Source organism: Vidua chalybeata, chromosome 9, assembly GCF_026979565.1.
Source record: "Vidua chalybeata isolate OUT-0048 chromosome 9, bVidCha1 merged haplotype, whole genome shotgun sequence".
NCBI classification, from domain to species: domain Eukaryota; kingdom Metazoa; phylum Chordata; class Aves; order Passeriformes; family Viduidae; genus Vidua; species Vidua chalybeata.
The window spans coordinates 23,168,942-23,193,373 of NC_071538.1; the positions used below are offsets into that span (position 1 = coordinate 23,168,942).

Consider the following 24,432-nt stretch of genomic DNA (forward strand, 5'->3'; position numbering starts at 1 on the left):
GTCCTGTAATTAATTATTATTTATTGTTTTTCTGTCTGACCCCTGGAGTTAGTTTTTGCAAACTGCAAATTGTCAGAATCTGACTCACGCTTAGTGCTACTGCAAGTGGGAAAGATCAGAAAAATTCACTTAACAAATGTAGATGATAAAATAAAATGTCACATTTTATTACATACTTTCATTCCATCTGCCTGAGCAATTTTAAATGCCAGATTTAAAGAAGTGCCAGCAGGCCATGTCTTTCAGGGATGCTTGCACATGGCTGCACTCACTTTTAGCATTTCCTTTCTATTAAGAGGATAATTTGGTGCCATGGTAAACTCCTAGAAGGGTGCAAGAGCATGTGTGTTTGCAGGGGGATGCTCACTCATGCTCCTGCCCCTGTGCCAGCTCCTGGGGAGTGCACTGGGAATAACCACACCTTGATTGCCTTCTCCCTAGCTCACATGATTGGTTTTCATGGCTCTGCCTTACCAGGGAAGCTGCATCATGGTTTCCATGCAGCTTTTGAAGGTCACCATTGCTCACCCCCATGCTGCTTGTTACTAAGACTACAACAACATGTCTCTTACTGGGCTTTCTATCACTCACAGATTTCTCTTGTTCACCTACCAAGTATCCAGGCTTGGGAAAATTTCAGATGATGTTTTCAGTATTTCTGAATATGTTTCCATCAGTGAGGCAGAGGAATGGTGGCAGTGGTTAGTTATGAGGTTGGGGTGCCTTTTTTAGCTGCAATGAGCAGCTCCCACCAGGCTGCTCCTACTCCTAGTTTTTGCTGGGGACAGCACCTGCCCTGCTTGCCAAGGCTGTCTGACCAGCCAGATGCTCTGGGCCCACCCCCTTCCTCCTCACCAAAAAAAGAAGTGAATCCACATCAGCCCAGAAGTCCCTTAAAGACTGAGTGTTTTAAAGTTCTCTTCAAACTCAAAGCATCTCTGATGTATTTTTTGCTTCAAAAATGTGAAAAAAAATGAACAGGAAAAAAAATTCCCAGAGGAAATAACAGTAAAGAAAAAAAAGATTGGGAAATGGAGCACAAGGAGGTAAAATAAAAAATTTAAAGCATCTCAAGTTACAGAGTAGAGAGGAGAAGAGAAAAAAAAAAGAGATTATGAATAAATAAGTAAATGGTACATACTACTTTTCCAACTCCTGCTCTCTGTGCCTGCTCAGTGGCACTCGAGCTCTAATGCACAGAACTGGCACTGCACAGGGAGGAGAGGTTTTTCTCCTTGGTAAAATCTGACTGACTTTCAAGGGGAACAATGGTACCACACAGGACAACCTGTTACTGCCCCACTATTAGTGAAAGTAATGTATGAACCAATGAGCTGCCAGTGGTACCTCTGTTGCCACATCCACCCCATGAAACAAAATTCTCATTCCATTCCTTACCCTTCAAGATTTTCATGGTTTAACCCCAGATGGCAACTAAGCACTTGGACTCCTTCATGTAAGGCTTGTCAAAAGCCTCCTTTGGTTCAGGTGGCTACAGTAATTCCATGAAATGAATTTCAACAAGTTCAAGGTATTTCCATTACAGTGTCCACTCCCAGTTCCTTTGGACTAGACCATCATGTTTAATGTTGCAATGAACTCCTCCCCTTACCCCTGCTCTGGCTTGGATTTACCCACAGCCACTGTCCCCTCAAAAAGCAAACCTGCCCAACCTGGCCTGGCTCCTGGCTGCAGGCCCTGCAGGGTGATCCTGCTCTGCTGTGGCTTTATCCATGGCCACACCTTCGAGGTGCTCCAGCCCAGCCTCACCAACACCTGCTGGTGCTTCAAGCTGTGCCTGCTGCAGCACGGAGCTGGCCTCGGGCCCCGACAGAGCTGGCCTTGGGCCTTCAGGGGCGCCCCGGCTGTGGCACTGACACAGCCACGGCCACAGGCACCGACACAGCCACGGCCACAGGCACCGACACAGCCACGGCCACAGGCACCTCAGATGTACCTGCTCTGGTGTGGACTTTTCCACGGCCACAGGCACCTCAGATGTACCTGCTCTGGTGTGGACTTTTCCACGGCCACAGGCACCTCAGAGGTACCTGCTCTGGTGTGGACTTTTCCATGGCCACAGGCACCTCAGATGTACCTGCTCTGGTGTGGACTTTTCCACGGCCACAGGCACCTCAGATGTTCCTGTCCTGCCTGGACTCATGCACAGGTCACTGTCCCTGTGGCTCCAGTCCACTCTGGAGTTCCAGCGTGTCCAGTGCAGCAGCACAGGAGCAGCAGCGCTGCCCCGGCCGGGTGCCAGCCCAGGCCATCGCCAGTGGCGGGATCAGAGTGTCCCAGAGCGAGGGGATCAGCAGCACAGGCTGCAGCTGAGCCAAAGCACAAAGCAGCTGCTAATGAGCCCTAGACTCTAATGCACAGTGAGGTCAGTGAGCCCCAGGGCAAGCACAGGAGCCTGTCAATTACTAGTCAAACAGCAAAACCAGCTGTAAATTCCATCTAGAACATTCCAATCAAACCTGTCATTATTTCAAACCCTTTGAGCCCCACAATGTGCACCAAAATGGGCTGTTGTAGTTTTACCCTAGATGACAACTAAGCACCCCACAGAGGCTCACTCACTACTCCCTGATGGATGGGGTAGAAGATCAGAAGAGTAAAAGTGAGAAAACTCATGGGTTGAGATAAAAACAATTTTATAAATAAAGCAAAAGCCACATATGCAGGCAAGCAAAGCAAAACCAGGAATTCATTCAGTACTTCCCATGGGCAGACAGGTACTCAGCCATTTCCAGGTAAGCAGTGCTCCGTCACACATAATGGTGAATTGGGAAGACAAAACCTCATCACTCTGTATGTCCCCTTCTCCGTTCTCTTTCCCCAAGCTTCATATGCTGAGCATGACTCCATATGGTCTGGGATATCCCCTGGGTCAGCTCTCCTGGCTGTTTCCTCTCCCAACTCCATGTGTACCCCCATTCTCTTGGTAGGGTAAGGTGATGAACAGAAACGGCCTTGATGCTGAGTAAGTGCTGCTCAGCAATAGTTAAAACATCCCTGTGCTATCAACACTGTTTTAGCACAAATCCAAAACACAGTCCTAGAGCAGTTACTGTGAAGAAAATTAACTATATCCCACCCAAAACTAGCACAGCTGTCCTGTATGTAATCCCCTTTGAGAAGTTTCCAACTTGTCAAAGAATGTAAAAAAACCCAGCCATGTTTCGGACTGGAGAACAGACAGTTCCCTCTACACACACACACGCATACATTTCAGATGGAAAGCCCTTGAAAGGTGCAAAATTTCAGCCCACAGATCCTTACCACTGACTGAAAAAAAATTCTCTTCTTCTATCATAAATAAGCAGCTACTTGGAAATATAGGCAATAAGTTTTTATGCAGTCTTCCATGGAAATTTAAATTGTATTTTGAAGTTGAAATTTAAACTTATTTACAAGTGTTCATAATATCTTGCTTTAAAAAAAAAGCATTACTTCAACTCTTTTTAGGAGCATGTGTGGAGATAGGCATAATTGTGAAGGCATAACCAAAGCTATTTATTCCTCTTGGGACCTAATTTTCTATATTGAATTAATTAGACTTGGACGTCCCAGTTGCTAGAAGTTAAACTTTCAAATCTGTGAACTGGAAAGTGAGATGGTAAATTGCCTTAGCTGCCTTTGAGGAACACAATATATTTTCCAACCTTTCATTTAAAAGCTAGCAGTACAATGGTAATGGTCAGAGGAGAAGATGACAAGCATTTATCAAAATAAGGATCATTTAAAAATAAACGAGAAAATACATATACTGGAGCCAAATATGTCACATATTTTAGCAACCATTAAGCACAGTTTTGCTGAAAGAAGAAACTGATACTCCACCTTTCCATACTAAATCTTTGTAAAGACCTTGGTTTCTTTTTATTGTTAAACTTTTATGTTGATGCCTGATCCCTGCACATAATACCACAATAATGTAGATTATTAGAGGAGGTGACTCGAGTATTGGGATTTAAATGTGAAAACTTTGCTTACTCCAGGCTACTATTAGTTTTGCACCCTGCCAGTGAGCAAAGTATGGATTAGATTTGCAGAAATACCCACAACTGTGCTCATGCCTTGGGGAGGATTTAGATCAGACTGACTGTTCCAATAAGTCCCCAGTCTCGTGAGAAGTCACACTAGTAATTTGCATCTTCATAAAAGAATTAGCAGAGCTGCTGCTTTGAAGTTCAATTATCCATGAGCATGTTTAAAGCAGAGTATTGGATATTCATTGTGCTGTTTGCACAGCTGCAGAGAGCTGAATACACGGGATGTTTGCAGGTTTGCTATTGAACTTTGCACACACCCAGGGAAACAGGACCACTGGGAACTCTGCAAAAGGCCTAAACCCATGGCAGGCACTGAAGAGAAATGAAGCTCTAAAGAAAGTTTATAACTGCATTTGTGGACATTGAGAATAAATTGAACTGACTGCTTAAATGTTATGAGGTGCCAGCTGCAGCTCTATAGTTTAGGCTGAATTGAGCTTCCAATTTGAAGCAGGGGTTCATTATTTCTCTGGATGATGTGGTTTCCTTTTTTACCCTGTATCAAGATGTACAGTAGTTGCTCTTTGAGAACATGATGGATTTCCTATTAAATAGACAGTAAATCAAGCAGTTAAGGATTAAAATCAAACTGTAAAATAGGCCTCTTGTGAATTTAGAGTTTGTTCAGAATACTACTGATTTTTTCACATTGTTATCACTGTTAAAATTCAGTTATATGACACAAAACCAGCTGAAAAAAGGATGAAAATAATTAATGTTTATACAGTTACTGTGATCAACAGCTCATTTATACTTATAGGGGTTATTGCAACATCAAAGCTTATGCAGCCTATTATCCCTCCTTGCCAGGAGGGCCATTCATTGCCACTGTCCTTCAGCTTCCAGCTTTCCATGCCCCAGTACCTCCACTCAGAAGAGGGCAAGAGGCACCTTGGCCCAGCCATTCCACCCTGTGCCATCTGTGAGCTCCTGCCCTGTGCTGCACAGCTCTGTCACACTCCCTGCACTGGCACAGCCCTGCACTTCCCCAAGGGCTGGATGCTGGTGGGAAGTTTGGCACTTTAAAACCTTGTCCTTATGGACCTGCCTCAGCTCTCCATGTGGGGCCAAACAGTCCTAGGGGAAGCCTGGCACCACCTGTGGGAGCAAAGAGATCACTTGGAAAAGCACCTGGAAAATGCACTGATACTGGCCTGGTCACCTCAGTGAGAGAGATGGCACAGCTGAATGGGCCTTAGAGAAAGACACAGCCTAGATTATCCACGAGGAAACAGGACACACTGTGAGAGAAATCAATATTAAAAAGATTGACCTGGGTATACTGCAGCTATTGCAGTCTATGCAAGGCATTTGATATATGCATTATTTTATGTCTTTCATCCTTACATAATAGTTCATGGGCCACTCTAGTGCTTGCTGCCACTCTGCTACATGTTGACTACTGGTCATTTTTGCAAAGAAATGGAGGGATTGCTTCAAAAGAGACAGGCATGACACATAATATTACCTATGAGAGAGGAAGATGTTTTGATATGACTTTCATATTTATTGCTAATGACTAATCAAAGTTCCAGCTTGTCATGAGAGAATCAGATTTCTAATTCACTGGCTGCCCACCTCCTAAAGCACCATCTAACATTAAGGATTCTGCAGCCTGTGGCATTTCTTATGGGAAGGTACTTCCTTGAAAACCTAAGAGAAACAGACTGATCTGCTCACAAGAAAAAAAATATTACAGTTGTCATGTTATCACAATTAAATTACTGCCTCTGAACACACTACAATTCCTATGGTAAAGACAATTACAAAAGGAAATACATGTGAGGACAGGTTTTTTGAAATGCAGTAAGGAAGGAAAGAAATTTCATGTATGAAAATCCAGGGTGTTCTCTACAATTTCATGCACTGCTGAATCTTTGCCAAAAGGAATGGAATACCTTAAGCTTACAACTGTACATGTAATTAACCACATCAAAATGATAATCCACAGGAATTCAATAGTTTGCCCCAAAACATCATCTCCTTGCATGTTGGAGCAAACTATATGATATACAATAATCTTAAAATGTTACAGTCATATCTGCTCAGTTCACACAGTGTGTTCAGACAGCTGTGTCTTCTCAAATGAAAAACCCCAGTGGAAGAGATAAAAATATATTTAATTTATTAAAATACTACTGATTCTCAAAGAACTAAGTTTGAGGGTAATCAGATTACTGCAGTTTATTACTTTTAATGTAGGAAATATTGGAAAAGCATCTGCCTGGTACAGTCAAAACCCCTGAGTAAACTGCTAATCAATATAAAATTTGATCCAGGCTCTTTCCACAAGTGTAAATGAAGCAAGTGTAAATGTTATACAACTTTAACTAAAACACCTCAAAACTTTAACATTATACCTGGTTTCTGGCTACAGCTAAACAGCTCTAGCCCTGAAACCATACTTCCACCAAGTGCACCACAGTCTCTAGACACCACTTTTCAGTGATTCATGTTCTTGTAATCTGCACAATCATTCATTTATCTCTATTTAGCATTGTAAAAAATAATGTCTTTTCTCTGTATTATAATTTCTTTATTATTCCATGCTGTTCACACTACTCTTGAAAAAACAAAAAAGTTTTCCATAGTTTTTAATATTAGAAGGAATTCTGTCTGGCAAAGAAAACAACATATAAGAAATTGCAGTGCATTACATTATGCCCTACCATGATTTATGTTATTCTCCTTAGCTCTTTATGATCCACACACTATTTTCTGTATGTACAAATCATCTTTATCAAACTTGCAATATTACTGCCTCCTAATGAAGTGACTTCACTTTGTATTTTATTACTGACAAAACCCACTTTAACAAAACGACTTACACCACAGGTCTGCTTTAATAAAGTGTCTGTATATTAGTTAGGCAGAAAGCAGAACAATGCCACATTCCTGATTTTCTCACTTCCAATCAGGACAGTTTAAACTGTGAATACTGCTAAACATCAAGGTAAGTCCCTAGTTTAAAAGGTCTCAGAGAGCAAAGACTTCTGTCCCAAGATGTGCACAGCGGGGATTGGCAGCTACAAAGATCCCAGTTTCAAGTTCAGAAACTTCAACCTGCAATCAGAAACTTTTCTGAACCACTCTCACTCACAACAGCAGGTGGTTTCTGCAATAGAGTATTTGAGATCTTCCCAATAAAATGTCTAATGAACACTGTGGGGGCCACAATTCCTGCTGAAACAATAACTTCTCCTTGAGAAGTGCCAGTGCCAGGAGTGCCCCGAGGAGCAGTCGGAGGGTGGCCATTGAACAGCAGGCACTCCTTGCACTGCTGTGGCAGGACAAGGGGACAGCGGATGGGTGACAGCTTGAGTCATGGCACATGTCTGCTTCCAAACGCAGCAGGAGCAAAGAGGAGGCAGAGGAAATCACTAGGGTAGAAAAATTAGCTCTCAGAAACCCACAATGACATTTGTAGAATTAAAAATAAGTCTGTGGTAACACCCACACTCACAGAAGGTGTACTGTGGACAGAATTGCAAGTGGTTATGAACAGTGCACGGTTCTCACAAGTGTCAGCAATAACCATTAAAATAAATACTCACTAATATGTTGAAAATACCTGTAAGAATTGTGCAAGCTGCACAATTGAGTAAGGGTAATTTTCCTATATCATTGGTAGCATATAGAGCTATTTCTACTCCCGGTCCCCTTACAAAACTAAATTGTTTTCTAACTCCTGAAGGAGAAAAGGAAGAAAGAAAAAAAAATAACTCAGTTGGCAGCAATCCAGTACCAGACAGAATTTATTGAAAGTGAATCAATAAAAACAAAACCTCTGCATGCTCTGTTTGGTTCCCCATCCACCTGAATGTTTCAGGGAGGTGATGTGCAGAGGAATATTATATAGTTTAATTGGATATTATTACCTATAATCTACCAGGTAGGTCCTGAGGTGCTTTGAAGTAACTGTAAAAGCATCAGCAGTAAAGTGCATGAAGAATATCATTCTTTGCTTATTTACTATTTGGAAATATTTTAAATCTTGTTTTTATTTCCAAGTGATCTCAGCCTGCAAATGTACAATACACCATTATAACAGCTGCACATGATATTAGAAATGAATTGCAAGTACACTGTGCAGCACTGCAATGAATCATAGATGAGTCCTGGAGAACTCTTCTTCCATTATTTTAAATGTGTACACATTTCAAAATAAAATGAAAATATCATGTATTATTAACATTGTATTACATACAACACAGTGGGTAGGATGCATAAAACCCAGAAAATTATAACCAAAAAACCTCTAAAAAGTTAAAATACTTTAATAAATTTCATCAAGTTTAACTCATTACCTGAAAAAATTTTAAAAATGAGATATAGATATAGGATGTACCCTTAATCTCAGAACAAATTTCATTATATTAATTTTATTACAGAAGAAACTCGGCTTTTGCATGATTTGGTTTTTTTCATATTTTAACCATCAAAGGCTTCTCTAAATTAAATTGCATGTTCAATTGTTTGGACAAATAAGCATAAATTATCACAAATACATTAGAAAGTATTTTTAATAAAATCCTGCTAGGCTCTATAAATTAATGGTGGTAAGGACTGTAAAATTTCATTTTAAAATGAACATCAGAGAAACATTCTCATGCTTCAATGCAAGGACACAGATTTTTCTCTAACATGGGAATATTATTATGCAATGAAATGCTGGAAATGCCATAATATGTCATAAACACAACTTAATACTTTTTTTTCCATTAAAGGACTGCTTGCAGGCACCAAGATAAACTTATTACAGCAGAACCATCGGTGCTTTCAAAGTTAATACTTCATTGCATTTTCATTTCAAATTTGTTTATTCTGTAGTTTGTACTGTGATTAATTTTCCCTGGACCAAAACATGTTTCTCAAGAACCACTGGTATGGACCTCATTTAACAAATTACATTTAAGTATGTATTTTTTAAATAGTGGGAAAACATTTTCAGTGACTGGATCCTAATAGCTTGTGACAACCACTGAGGGTGCAAGGGAAACTGATAGGAGTGGTCAACATCCATAGAGCAGGTTAAATATTTCCTTTTCAGCAGCTTCACAAGGGTTGCCAATCTGGGCCTGAAAATCACCATCCCTGCCTATAGGAGCTATTGTTTTGTTTTACCACATTGCTTTGTTTTATGAGAAACAACTGACATTGGGAAAATATTAATGATGATCCATGCTGTGATGTGTGAGCAACCAAAGCAGGAAGGGTTCTCCATCTTCTGAAGGGTCAGCCATCTTCCAGTAGCTCCTCTTAGATGCCTGCTCAGTAGCTGTGGGATAAGTCACAGGCTTTTGTTTCCCAGTGACTTGCCCAGAGGTTAAAAACCCCAAACCTTCCAACCTCAGCCTACACGCCAAAAAACAACTCAGCTCCCCACACTTTTTCTTCTTCTCTTCTCCTTCCAAAACATATTAATCTAAACTGGAAGTTTGAAGTCAACATCAGAGATACTGAAAAATTAGGCCTTGTGTTGTTTTCTTTCTGGATTATTCAAAGACAAGTAGGGGCAGAAATACTACTAAATTGCTTGTGCTAAGTGCAGCAGAACTAGGTTTCCCAAACAGAACATTGCAAAGCTCTTTCCTGTAAGCATGGGAAATCTCCTAATGCACACTAGAGTGAAAACAAAGATTTCTTTCCTTCAAGCACTATTCCAATCTGGAATATAAGAGCTTTTAAAAATCCACAGACTGTGATCTCAAGAAAGGGCTCTTCAGAACCCATGAATCTGCCACTCAAAATTCTCAAATGAATAGCACAGACTGTGCTTTTAATAGGCACACAAAATCTTCTGCACTCCCATCAGAAACTCAAGATTTGACATTTGATTTCTACAGACTCTTTAGCAAATCCCTCAGCTATGGTATATAATCACCTTTTCCTAGCCTAAAGAAACAGCCTCCTGCAGAGACTATTTTATGGCCTAGCAGGAGCTGGCTAAGCAGTCTCAACACCTCAGAAGGAAGAAGCAAGGCCACTCCATGCAGGAGAGCACTTCTTGCCATGTCTGTCCATAGAGCACATGCTACAAGGGGGCATTCAAGGCCTGCCTTCACCACCCTGCTGGAAGGAGGTATAATCTCTGCTTTTATACCTTCCATTCCTGGGAATTTTTCCAGGCTAACCTGTTCTGCACGGACTGTTTGGGTCACCTCTGCCCTCACTAACTAAGTGATGAAGCACTCACTGCTTTCAGTTCCTGCTGGCTGTGTCCAATGAGCTCATCAAGAGCTTGAGAGAAATCCAAAACCTCAAGCTGAGCTCCTCAGCATGTCTGGAAGCCCTTCACTGTGTATGCCCCATAGTAATGTATTTCCACAGCTCAGCATCCTATGCAATCATACTTCACTGCATAAAGCCAAAAAAATGAAGCTTTTCAAGCTGACCTTTGTAGGATCATTCCAGCATCAGCTCATAACTGCCAGCACATTAAGCCTAAATCCAAGTTTTTAGCCTAATATTAGACTGCTTCATCCAGACATAAGCACATTCAAGTAGATACAGGCAGTTAAGACCTTTGAAAAAATATTAACTTTTGAAAGTTAAAATGCATTTGAAAACTTTGGTCCGAAGACAGAAAAAATTAAAATTGTTACCAGCAGTCAATTGTAACTCACCTAAGCTAGCTCTACTACCCTCTGTTCAGGCCTAAATTCAAGCCTACAGTAATCAAAAAGAGATCTATTGGTATAAAAATAGCTATATAAATAAAGCACTTTTGGAAGTAACATAATTTCTTATAAGCACTTAGAGCACCTTCTGGAGTTTACAAAATAATAAAAAACAACTCCATACAATACACAAATCAGAATGTCATTTCTCTGTGAAGAATGACTTTCAAAGCACAGCATTCAAAGGCATCTTATCCTTATATACACTGCTTTCCAGACTGAATGTCCTGCTTTAAACACATTTTCAATATTTCCAACTCTGAATTCCCCATCTCTCCCCTTGTTCTTTCACGCTTTATAATAACGTTTCATGTATTCACCTCACTGTTCCTCAGTTAATTCATTTTCTACAGTAAGACAGATACCAAGGTGTGAGAAATCTCAGCCACCAATCTCTGCCACAGACTTCAGCCAAACCCTGAGAGGCATCACTGAGTGGGCTACAGAATATGCAAATATGAAACCTAGTAAACTAGTGATGCCTTTCAAAATTAACTTTCATATTTTCCTGCCCACAGATGGAGCTGTCCTTGTAATATCTCTCTTATAGAGTTCTTCTTCCTGCTTTATGAAACTCTTTCCAATTAAGGTAAACATGAGGCAAATTTCATGCTCAAAAACCAGCCTGGACACATTTTGTGCACCTGTCATCCTTGTGAAAGCTTTCTAGGGACCTTGGCAACAATATCCCCCAAGCTAGTGAGGCCAGACCACCAGCCAGCACTGTGCTGCTGGGTGTTGTGTGGCTGGCCAAGGGCCTGCCTTTCCAGCCACTACCATTTTCCCAGTGACCACCTAGAATTGGTGGGTTTAGTGGTGGACAACACTATACCAAATTGAAGTACAGGAAGCCAAAACTCTATCAGTCTGTTGGTGGCACTGAGTAAATTAAGCCAGGCAGAATATACCTGGAGTTTAGCCAGAATACAAAATGTACTACACATTTTTTTCATCCAGATGACTAAGATCCTGGATGACAAATCAGGCTAAACTCCATTCAGCAAAGGAAATAAGACAGCTACAAACATATCTGCAACTAAGGTGACCTTTACAACACAATTTTTGAAAAATAGGGGAAGAGAGAGATGGGCTCAGATCTTTTTGCTGTTGTCTGCAACATCCTGGTTCTTTGTTACTAGCTGGGGAGACATGGAGACCAGGAGAAGAGAGAAACAGAAACAAGAGCAGTGCTCATTTCTAACAGCCGCTTCTTTGCTGCTGAAAAGAGCAAGTTTATAGAGGGGTATAGTCCCCAAGGCAATAGGCAGTTTTTAATTAGTCAGGGGAGACCAGCCAAAGGACCAAGCCCTTTGCTATCAGAACTCATGCATAAAGATCAAACTGGCTGGTTTTGCTGAAAAACAAGTCAAACTAAAGTGTTCTGCTTACCTGGTTGATCCCACTGGTTGGTATCTGGCCAACCAAAATCCCCTGCTCATTTTAAACATCTGTTTGAGCATTATAAGCAAGCATATATTTCATTTTTTTTCAATTGTTTTAGGATTGTGTTAGGTGAAAGAAATCACAACACAGGAAAATAAAACAACTCTTAAATGGTATTTTTGTTTTGAGGAAATACAGCTTTATGTGTTCTATGTTTAGTCTTTGTCATAAGAGTATCCAGTAAATCAACAGAAAGGAGAAATGCTTAATTTTTAAATTTTCAGGAAAATTCAATGCATATCCTGTAATTTTACTGTCTGGCTCCAATTCTTAATGGTTTACTATACTCAAGCCAAGATTTTCCATTGGCAGGATCTTTCATTTCTACTTCTCAGTCTTGGGTTCATTAGGCTAACTCTGAGGGCAGGTACTAAAAGATGCAGAAGACTACTACTAGAGAGAAAAAAAAATCCTTAGTTCCTTCAAACAGAACTTTCACTTCTCTGGAGTCTCCTAAGTGCTTCAGAAATATCTGTGGGCTGGGCAGGTGTGGCAAGGAGCAGATGACTATACTAGGATGAAAATAAAACCTCTTACCATGATGTTGCTTTTAGATTCCACAGTGACCAAATGCTTCAACAGATGATGAGTGTGAATCCTCCTGTGACACCTTCTCAGAGATATGGAGTCCTATAAAGCTGAGTACCTTATCCAATAAATGGAGCCCTATGTTGTTACTCAAAATGCACCTGCATGGCTGTAGAACTTTTTCCTGATGTTCCCTCACTCTCTGCCTGACAGATCTTTCTTCTAGACCTTTCCAGAAATAAACGAGCAGCAAGAAACATGAGAACTCTTGATAGCTAAAGTCAAACTGTCAGCTTGACTGTCTGGAAGCCTCTAATCACTGCTGTAATTAGAAAATGTAATGCTATTATCAACACTCAAAATTCCTATTGGTCAGGTCATAAATTGAATGATTTGGTTATAACTTTTTGTAGGAGTATGGGTATGTGATAAGGGAATCAGGGAATGATGGATTCAGTAGTCTTCACCCCCAGCTGCTAAGCTGGTTTTTATCTAGCTGATATCAGGAGGTCCTGCCTGAAAACAGTATTCAGCAAAACTCCACTTGATTGCTCATAGTGATCATGATGAGCTCCATTCAGGGAACAGCGGGTCAAAAAACAAACCCTTGTTACATAACTATAAGCTATAAATACAGTCAATTTATACTTTTGTACACTGATCATATACTGCAATTTCCTGCATAGGATGGCGCAGCAAAAGGCTCAGTCTCACAGAAAAGGCAGAAATCTATTTGCATTTTTCTAAGTTTACATTGTTTCTTCAGTAAAATAGTTGGAAAGCTCCCTTTTTGGCAGAGATTTTTTCTGATGTGCTTATGATGGTTTAACCCAGCCATCAAATGAGTACCACTGACCCACTCATACACTCTGTCTTCGCCAGTGAGGTAGGGAGGAGAATCAGAAAAAGGTAAAAACTGTGGGCTGAGATAAGAACAACTTAATAACTAAAATTAAGTTAAAAAGCCCAAAAACAACCCCCCACCAAAACCCCAAACATAAATAATAAGAATAAAAAGAAGAATGGAGATAAAAAAAGAGAGGACTAAACCAAAAGAAACGCAAGTGACAACAGAACTGTTCACCACTGTGTGATCGATGCCCAGCCCATCCCCAGGCAGTGATCAGCAGCTCTTGGCCAACTCCCCCCAGTTTATTTACTGAGCATGGCATTCTGTGGTGTGAATGTCCCTCTGGCCAGCTCAGGTCAGCTGTTCCAGCTGTGCTCCTAACACAACTACCTAAACATCAGTGTGTCACCAGCAGTATTCTCATACTAAATCCAAAACACAGTTACTAGGAAGAAAATTAACACTCTCCCAGCTGGAACCATGATTCAGTAAGCAACTTTTCCCCTTCAGAATCTTAATATCTAAATATATCTTTAAATATTTAGAGAAATTTCTTGCTCCTTTTGAATGTAATTAATTAATTTCATTTTCATGCCTTCCCCATTTCACAGAAGTCTCGATTTTAAGCCTTCAGCAGAATAAACGATGTGCACATATCCTGGCTGCTCCTTCAAGTTTATACACCCACTGGAGCATCCCTGTGCTATAGCCACTGTTCCAGGTTTGCAAATACTGTGCTCAGCAATGAGACCCAAGAGCCATGAGGACACTGCTGCCCAGGCCAGAAGGTCTCTCCCTGCTGCTGGAAAGTGTCACATTTGTCCTTACCTGTACCTCTGCACTGAAACCAGCACTTACAACCAACAATACAGCATCTGACAGAATTTTAGTTCCACCAGTGCCTCAGGGATCTGGGAGCTCAGGCATTGAAAAGTGCAAAAAGAAGATATGTATTTGTCTACGATATATTCTAGGCAATTATAAACTGCGAACCAACATCAAACAATGATGAAGATGAAATGCTTAAACACTGCTGAAGTGTAAAGCTCAGCAGAGAGAAATGGCATTGAAAGGAAATTTTTTAATGTCAGGTTAATGTATGCTGCCATCTGGAAATAAGAGCAATAAAAAAACAACATGGAAGAGTGAGTAAGTTCAAAACCTAATCGAGAACAAGAAACTGGCATATGAAAAACAAGATGTCAGCTGTTACAGAGAATGAATAGAAATCACATCTCATACTCCAGGAATAAGGAAAACTGAAAGCCTATTCTGATAACATACTGTCCTGGAAACAGTTATATTGCAGAGGGTATGATACACACAGTCCTGAACATCTTGGCTTTTCTATTAGTTTTTGACTCATCACAAATTCAGGCCATATTTGTGCCTATAAACATGATTGTCAATAAACATGACTGTCACATCACTCCCTGTGGGATCTGTAGTGCCAGGAATTAATCCAGTATGATCTATTTGTTTTAGCAGCTGTGTAGGGAATTCTTATTCACCATCTATAAAGTCACTGCAAGTTGTATCCTTTGAAATCTCACTTGTATTCAGAGTTCTCTTTAGCTGAAATTATCTCACTCACATTTATTATCAAATTTTCATCATGACCCTTCATTTTTCTTCTGAAACAATCTCATTTTCTGCTGTTGCTCTACTTCCATTAAAATAATTGGTACCACACCACATTTTTCTACTTTTATATTCATACCTGCATCTGAAAAAGTAATTTTATGTTGGCAAAGGCCTAAGTCCTTTGCTGGTTATTACACAACGTGACACAGCAGTATGTGACATCTACGAGAAACAGAAGTGCCAGAAGCAGATTCAGGAAGTGAACACTGGGCACAGAGCGATGTAGCAAAAGGCAGTAATGCAGGTATGGTAAAAGCTAATGAGGATGAAGGAGAAAGCCATAGTACTGTTCTCTTTTGTGTTAATGTGTATGCTTCTCAACAACCTTCCTTCCAATTGAAACCACAACCACAGTGCAGTGAGTGGGACATCTGAAAACCAAAACACATGTGATCAAGAAAGCCATAAAGAGACTCCTAGGTGACCAAACTCCTGTGATGTCTTCCACCACACTGCTTAAGATTTGTAGCTCTTCCATTGAACCGGTAGAGGTGACTCTTCTCCTCAATATAAAAAGCTTTTACTGTCAGGTTTATAGCAGTATACAGGTAGAAGTGAGTCTACAATCCCGAATTTCAGAAGAAATTACATCCATTAGAGAGATTTTCTTCAGCTCTATATGCAGGTAACCAGATTCCTGAAGAAAAAGTCCATTTTATTTATTTTATTAAAATGCAGTATACAGCCTTTTACCTTCAATATGGAGGGAAGCCAGGTCACCAGGCAGAAAATGAAAGGCAGCAGCATAGTGTCCAATGCCATGGGAATATCAACTTCTCTTAATCTGACAAAGAGCTAAGGTTCAAACATCTCACAATTATCTGTTCCTATCATAAGCAAAATGTTAACTGAATGAAACATATACACTGTAAGCAGGCAGCATTCCCATAGGAGACCCAGGATGACAGAATTCTGTCACATAATCAGCTGATATCAAGTCTCCCTACTCATTTGGTTTCTTTCCTGAAAAGACACAGCGTGGGAAATCTCTCATCCTCCAACTGACAAGAAAAAGTTTGTTTAGTCTTTCTATTCCTCCTCTACTGGGCTGGTGCTCACTGGCTTTGAGAGGCACTCCACAAAATACACATAATACAAAACCAATGGCATTCTGTGTTTTTCTTTCTAAGATTACATGATCCAAACCAATACCCTCACAATGTTTTCTCTAAATTCTCAGGGGACAAAAAAAAAAGGTATTAATCTCAAAGAAGATCTATCACCTTTCACCTTGTCTTGATAACATTGTAAGCTGTTGCCAAAAGACAAGTCTTTATCATCTTCCTGGTTTTTGCTACTAGGATTAGCTTCCAGTCCCATCTTCAAAGAGAACAAAAGGGCATTTTCTTTTGTTTTGCTAAATAAACACTTTATTCTCATCACATCAGATTTATTTTCAGAATATTTGACTAGAATATCTTTGTCAGTTGCTACTTTATAAATAGAGGTTGCTAAGGAAGGAACAGTAGCTGTTTTTCCTTAAGCAACAGTAGAAAAGAATATGAAACAGCAGACTAAAAGTAGCATTTTTATTCTATTGTGAAGAAAGTACATTTCAAAAACATAGAAATGCCATCCCTCTAGTTCTTCTTTTACAGTTGTAGACATGTTCATTCCCTTTTTCAGTATTATTTGCCTACTTCAGAGCAATCCTAGGAATTCACAGCTTAAGGACCTTGCATTCAGAACCACGTTAAAGATTGCCAACAAGACTACAAGTTCCCTGTACTTGCGGAATGTATGTATTTAGGTTTAACCTAGGTATGTAGGAAGAAATTTGGCAGAAAAAGGATTTGGTTTCCTATTTTTGTTTATTTATTTTGCTGTGAATATTGTCAGATGAGAACACTGGTGCCAAGAATTTGGTTTTGGGGACTCAAGCTCTTTACTGGGGCTTCTACACCCCATTTTAGAGGATTTCAGTAATTCTTCAGGAAGCTGACTACTGCACACTGTTCTGGCTGTAGTCACTAGGGGAAGATATTAAAACAGCAGACCTACTCTGGGGGGAAAAGAACCAAAGGCTTGGGACTTGTCCACACAAGAGACAATTCAGGACAGTTTATCTGTATTAGCTAGAGATTTGCTGTAGATTAGCTAGAATCAAATAAAACCTCTGGGTGCAAACTTCTGTTCAGAATTAAACTGTCCTACTTAAATTAGATTAACCTTCCAAATGTTTTACACAGCTAGTGACAACAGACCAGAGTAGAAAGCATGAAAGGGCATTTAAAATGGTCTGCTGATGAACACAGCCATGCTCCCCTTCTGCCTCGTGAATATCACATCTCACAGCCGAACACAGTATCAAGAGCTGACAACTGGAACAGAAGAAACTGAGGTCAAGGACACCACAGGCAGAGAACTGGCTGTCAGCTCCCAGAAAACATGCATCTGGAGCCCAGGCACAGGCCAGTTACAGTGCTTCCAGCTCCAGCCACCACCAAACACCTGGATCACGGTGTGGTTACATGTCACAGCTTTTGCCACAGCCTATGTCACAGTTGAGATGGCCAGGATACAGACAGCATCATCAAACAATTTCAGAAAGCTTCACCCCACACAGAGTAACACCTTACCTCATCAGAAGGCTTCAGGCATCTACCCATACAAAGTAACATCTTATCACATCAGAAGGCTGCAAGTGTCTGCCCTTCTTGTTCTTTAGCCCAGCCTTTTATAGCCTCATGTTCATGCACTGCCCCTGTGTGCCCTCTGTTCCCTTTGGTGGTTGGTCAGTGCCCCTGGGCACTCCCTGGCTCATTGCTGTCAGTGCTGCTCACCTGCTTCTCACAGCTGGACCCACTGGAGATGAGGCTCTGCTGCAGCCCCACTCCCAACTACCGCAAACTGCGTACCTACAGGCACAGGCAAGTGGAAGCTAAGCACCTTGGAAGGCTTAATGACACCCCACTTACCTCCAGCTTAACTAGGAGAGCATCAGCAGAAACAGGGGACAAGTTTCATGCAGGATATGCTGCAGTTCCTAGATTCTCTAAAGAGAAAGAACAAGCTCCAGTACTGACCACAGAACCAAGTACCTAATCCTCTGTGTTGGAAGGGGACTGAGGTTTCATGATGAGGCAAATACAGGCAGCTTACTCGGAGCAACAAACCTGTTAAGAGTCATACCTTGGTCTGGCAACTCGGCAAGTGCTGAGCAAAAACCAGGCTTATCACAGTCACACGAGGGCTTCAATTCCCACCCTGGCAGGGGTCTTTCTGGGGTGTTCACAGTGTCTTCTTCCCCAAACATCAGGTCAAACCTAGGAGCTCTAAGAAGATTTATCAGCCATTTCCACACAGGAGAGGATGACAAAAAGGCAACACTTATAATGGGAAGTCCCTGGAGGGCAATAACAAGTGTAAAGCTTTCACAAACCTAGGCATGCAGCAGAAGTTCAAGTGGCAGAGAGACTGTAAATATTTGCTTTTCTCTGCTACATCAAAATCCCTGAAAACCAAAAGGCCTAGAGAAAGTGGAGGAGAAGGCCAAAAGCTGAAGCCATACTAGGCCCTCCTTTAGCTTTCCACTTGTCCAAGTGAGAACCAGGCAGCTGCTGGCTCCAGCTGCAGTCATGCTTGTCATGCACTTCATGGTCTGTCCACTCTCTCAGAAGTGCTTGAGAGGAGAAAAAAACTGTTCATGCTGGTGTACAGCAGGAAAATCCAGTATGCTGGGGTTGAGGCAGCTGTCAGAGGCAGAGCTGGGTAAAAATGCTCTTGATGTGCCTGGAGGGAGGTGCTGCTGCAGGGCTCAGAGGTCTGGAGGTCTGCTCGCCCTTCTGCCTGCAAATGCTCCTGCGTGTCCCCACGGCTGAAGCTACGCAGATGGACAGGGATATTTCTGATCAAAACAGAACCAGTTTATCTGCTCCTAAATGTAATGCACTCTGCTTTCTGATGGCAAGCCTCAGAAATACCAAAATTAGACTTCAAAAAAATATAAAAAGCTCCCCGCTAACATAATGTGCAAATGGACTGTCGCACTTACTGTGATCTCGGGCAGCAACAAAATTAGAAGGCAACAGCAAACAGCAAAGAAAATTGCAGCTAAAAAATACCAACATTATCCTTTTTAATACATATTGTTAAAATGAACATTTTAAAAAGCTGAAGAAACGTGAGCCCGAATGCCATCACCGTATGTCTTACGCAGTTCCTGATTATAAATGAACAGCAGAATCCATATAAGAGAATCTAAAATGGTATGGATAGGAGCCCAGCTGGTGTCCCCATATGCCTTAGAAATTCCATTTTTAGGAACACAGCAGCATATAACATTAGGGATGCTTCTCAAACATCTCATTTATAAATAGAGCAGAGCTGTTTCACTGAAGGACACATGGAAAAGGTCCACAAAAATAATAAAATCAGTTGCATTCAAAACCACTGAAATGGTTCAACCACACTGTTTTCAGTAGGAACCACTCTGTACCAGAATATTCCCTGAATGAGGAATGATGCTAGTTCATCACTGGGATTTTTTTAAAAGCAATCACCAAAAAGCCATTTTAGTACAAAAGTGCCAACTTAACAGTTTTGGCAAAACTGTTCCTACTCAAAGCTTTTTTAGGTCTAGAATGGAAGAGCTAAGACTCAAACTTCAGGGCAGTGGAGACTTACAGATGTGGGAGGGCAAATTCTTGCCACTTCTGAAAATCAGTCAGAGCAGTGTCTGGAGCTTGGCTGGTCCACATTGTGGGGAGAGTCCTTCCCCAACAGGCTGTGGACTCTGCGACACAGCTCTTCCTCTCGTGCTTTTCAAGTTCACCAGAACCACTTCTAAGGGAAGGTCCGTAACTGTGGGGATTTCTGGTTAATTGTGAAAATATGTCACCAAATGCAATTCACATAAAATCATATTTTCATTACATGCACACCATCAACCAAAATATATGTAAAGCAGACACCTAAAAAAATACTCTACATATGAATGAAAAATTATTTTATTTAAAAATACATTATACAGCAGAGTGTCTCTCTTTTTGTTTTCTCACTGCTGGTTCACAGAGATATTATGATAATTTTAACCCAAATATTTGACTGGGAAAGATCCTGAGAAAGAGACCAGTTACAAGCTGATGATATACAGTACACTGAAAAAGAGTCATCTCTTTTAACATAAAAGAATCTCTTGGTAATCTTATAAATCAGATATAAAAAATGCAGATTTGCTACCATGCAAAAATGAGTGAACATTTCATTTAAATCTGCACACAGAGAAATCATTAGTACCTTGGAACCTAACTAGCTAGACTAAGAGCAGGGTGAGTTTAACACGGTGATACAAACTTTGGATCTACTACAATTTTGTAAACACAGTTGATAGTCTAATAAAGGTGGATTTTCAATCACCTAAGTAACCTACCTGTAGCTAAGGACTCTATTCTAGGTCTTTTCTCCCCACAGACATATTTCTTCAATCTCTTAATTCTCAGCTTAGCACAATGACTTCGTGGCATATGCTCTATTGCACTCAGAGACAACTTGGCCTTGCCAAGCACTCGCTAGGTAGTTGTATTTTAGTGAAAGCAGAGGTTAAAACATAAAGTAAAAGCAGGCATTACCTGATGACTATGTGAGAATGAATTAAAATTCATCATAGAAAAAATATACTTGATTCTACATCCTTGTGTTTCAAACATACTCTAACAATGATTAATGCACAGGAAATACACCGAACTCTGGAAAATTTAAGGCCTAAAATGCTCAAGAGCCTGCACTGACCAATAATATTCTCAATGTTTCTATAGTGCTCACATTTTATCAGCTCTTGCCAGAGGGACACTGTGTGGCACATGTTAAGAATGTTTTCAGTATTTACAATGTTCAGATCCGTTTGGTGCTCAATTTTTATAGAACAATTCCACTATGAATAGTCAGCAAGACTCTTCCAAAAGGGGGGGGGGGGGGCTTAATCTGAATATTCACAGCAATAACAGAGATATGGTAACATTGGCTGATGTTGAAGAAAAATCAATTTGTCAACACCATGCAGACTGGCAGAGGATTTTTTTTTCCTATTTTTAAGAATATGAGTGTCAAACACAAACAGAGATAAAAAGCTTTGTAGAGAGAAAGTCTGCCTGTCCTGGTCACTTAGGGTGAAAAAAAAATTAATTGAGCCATTTTGCTTTTTCCATGAGTTTTCCATGAAAATGGAGAGTAGAAACTCAGATGAACTTTTCTCACTAAGCTGGTGACCCTCTTCTTATCTTAGCACCCGTTCTCCCAGCATAGTATCAGGGAGTTAAACAATCATGAGAAGATGCAGGCTGCCTTGAGTAATTTGTTTAAATGATTTATGAGTAGCACGGCTTCCCATCAGATATGCTAAGCTAAGAATGGAGCCCTTAACCTTTCATGGGATATCATTAGTAATAAAGAATATATCAAAGATCAAACTCTCTAAATTATTCTCACTTCTTTTAACCTAGATACATATATGTCATCCAAGACATTCAAGAACTACAAAACAACAATTCAACTACAATTATGTCAGGAAAATATCCAAATAAATAAACTTTTAATTATGATACAATACTTATTACAGTAAAAATTGGCATTTTTTTTTCTCTTCAAAAGCAGAAGCACCAGTCTTACATATAACATACTGTTTGAATGATATCTTACATGGAATACAGCGTAATACAATGTGCAAACAGCATTTTCATACAGAACATAATATTTGTCTAGTTTTTATACACTGAAATTGCCTCAAATGGAAACAAGTTCATGCTGAATTAAAAATGTAGATTTTAAAAATCAAAGTTAAACCAAAATACAAAGTACTGTTGGAATAGGTACATGAACCATTGAAAACAATGAGAAGCCAAAATAGAGGGTAATGTCAGATAATTAGTGCTCAGTTTGTCCCATTCCATCATAAAAGTAAACAGTTAATATTTTTGCTAGAAAGTAAAGTGACGTTCTAATATTTAAGAATTCTTCAAAATGTTGGTATCATTTTAGTGATGTAAAAATCAAGTCAGAAATAGGACTTCTAAAAATTTCTTATTTTTGATACACTGCAAATATCATGTGTGGGCTGTGAAAAGAGATGAAGTCCAGTGGAGTGAATATACATCAGCGTCAACATCATGTGACTTCTGCAAAGGCCGTGATGTGGTTCTACGAGTTAAAGGAAAAACAAACAGATAAAAACCACAAAACCACACAGACAGACAGCAGTCACCATTGTGAAAACTTTTGCCTCCTGGGTTTGAAGGGCAGCCTTGTACTTGGACACTATTGAAGGATGATGTAAATGAAAATGATTTTCACTGCAATGCTCTCACTCACTCCCATAGCAATTCTTAACTGCTGAAAGACTGGATAGGGAAGTATGCTGAACAAAGTAATTCTGTCTGATGGTTCTATTATATTTTAATTTCAGATGGCTTTTGCTTGTTTTAAATTAAGTTAAATTTTACATTACATGTGAATAATTAAGTTAGCTGTACTTTTATTGCTATGTTATTCATAATTGAAAACAAAATTCCTAGAAATGAAAATGACAGTTTCTGACAGATTATAATACTCTATTTCAGTGAAAATACTATTTTAATATTAAGTTTTTAAAGATTATCTTCTCCCCATGAGCTCAATGACACTGAATCAAGTCACAAAATGCTTGAAATCAAGTGGCATTTGGCAGTTAAGAACTCATATTCAAATTTTTTTTTTCAGAATCACCAGTGTCCACTTGCAATCTAAGAACATTTTCCTCTTTCCTTCAGTAGGACAATTCTCAGGAACACTGAGATGTGTATTGGAACACAAACATTCTATGTGCAACTCTAAAACCCTGCAGCATCCCAAAGAGTTTGGCTACGTTTTCATACTCAAACCTAAGCAAGTGACTCTGATAACATCTGAAGGAGAAGGCAACCACAGAATGATGTGCAGGATCCAGAGAAAGTGTATTTCCCTTTGGGCACACTGTACCCTTGACTGCCACCATTTTTTAGAAAACATGCAATGGTGAAATTAGTAAAGGGAGCCTTGATGTTAAGCCATGTCTTTGTTTCCAAGCACAAAACTGCACAGAGGGTAAAACACCAAGCAAAGCACTGCAAAGTTTTTTCTTCACTTTGCCTCCTGGGGCAGATTAAACTCAGAAGAGAGGAGATGTGAGCTGAAGAGGGGAATGTAGATAACCCGGGGAGAGTGGGACCTCCCATTTTTTGCTTAAGGGAAGTCTTTCAGAAAATCTCATTACACAGCATAAAAAGTGCTAGACAGAAACAATGTCCACCATGTAAGTTTTTACTTCTCAGGTCTTCTTTTAACTGCCTGAATATTTATCAGTCTTAGCAGGGGGAGACAGGCAGGTATCTTTGCTTTTTCACATTAGAGAGAGGAAATTAGAAATGCTTTGATTGGAGAGCTGCCCCTTATGCCCCCATCTACAAGCCAGGCTGGCAGCTTTGCTCCCTCTCTCACTGTGCCATAACTGTATTGTGTCCAGGGGGAGAAGCTTTCTTCCACCTCCCCTACAATATGCATTTTAGCTCTAGCAATGTTCTTGCTGTATTTTATGACAGCTTTCATAAAAGAATACTCTTCAACATTTAACAGCAAGCATCATGTATATTCTTCCCCAAAACAGAATTTATATATTTTAAATAAACAACAATTATTAAACCATGACCATATTTTTTAAAAAAGCATTAGAAAAAAAACCAGTGCAACTTTTTATGAAAAAGTTTTCAGTAAGCAATAGTAACGAATGTTATTGCTTGCAGATTTTTATTCTGCAGAATAAATGAAAAATTAGACTTCCTAATTTAGGGGAAAAAAAACAAAAACAACTCCAAGCATTTTATTTGGCTGGCCAATTTCTTTTTTAAGTATACAAAAGATGATAAAGTGTGCAAATTCAATGTCTCTGGAGTTGCTGTGAGGCTATGATGACATTTTCTTCATAGTATTTATTTTCTTTATTTAGACCTCAAAAGTCATCCTGTCAACTTAAACTATGCTCAGTCTGAAATTATTCACTTTTTTCATAAGATGGTCTAAAAATGAGGAATTGGAGGGAAAAAAGGAATTTCTCTTTATTTCAATCAATTCTTTCAAGTCCTGCTATGTGCCATTCCTGTCTCTAAGTGACACACATTTGGTCTGTGATGCAGAGAACCAAATGCTCTTTCATGTGGCATTAATTCAGGAGTGGATAACAATTATTTAGGGAAAGAAAAATGTGGTTCACACTTCTGCCAGC

General features: G+C 39.9%; 1 protein-coding gene across 10 annotated transcripts in view; it reads right to left on the minus strand.

The window, feature by feature from the left end:
* PLPPR5 (phospholipid phosphatase related 5) overlaps nt 1-24,432 on the minus strand; it is a 214,962-nt gene that overhangs the window by 76,812 nt on the left and 113,718 nt on the right. For 2 of the 10 annotated variants that reach the window (XM_053950084.1, XM_053950086.1), the window contains one exon: nt 20,137-22,337. The exons of the other annotated variants lie outside the window; for them this stretch is intronic. In XM_053950084.1, coding sequence (XP_053806059.1) covers nt 22,305-22,337 — 33 coding nt within the window. In that variant the 3' untranslated portion in view covers nt 20,137-22,304. Of the gene's footprint in view, nt 1-20,136; nt 22,338-24,432 lie in introns of those variants that run through there. 10 annotated transcript variants of the gene reach the window in all.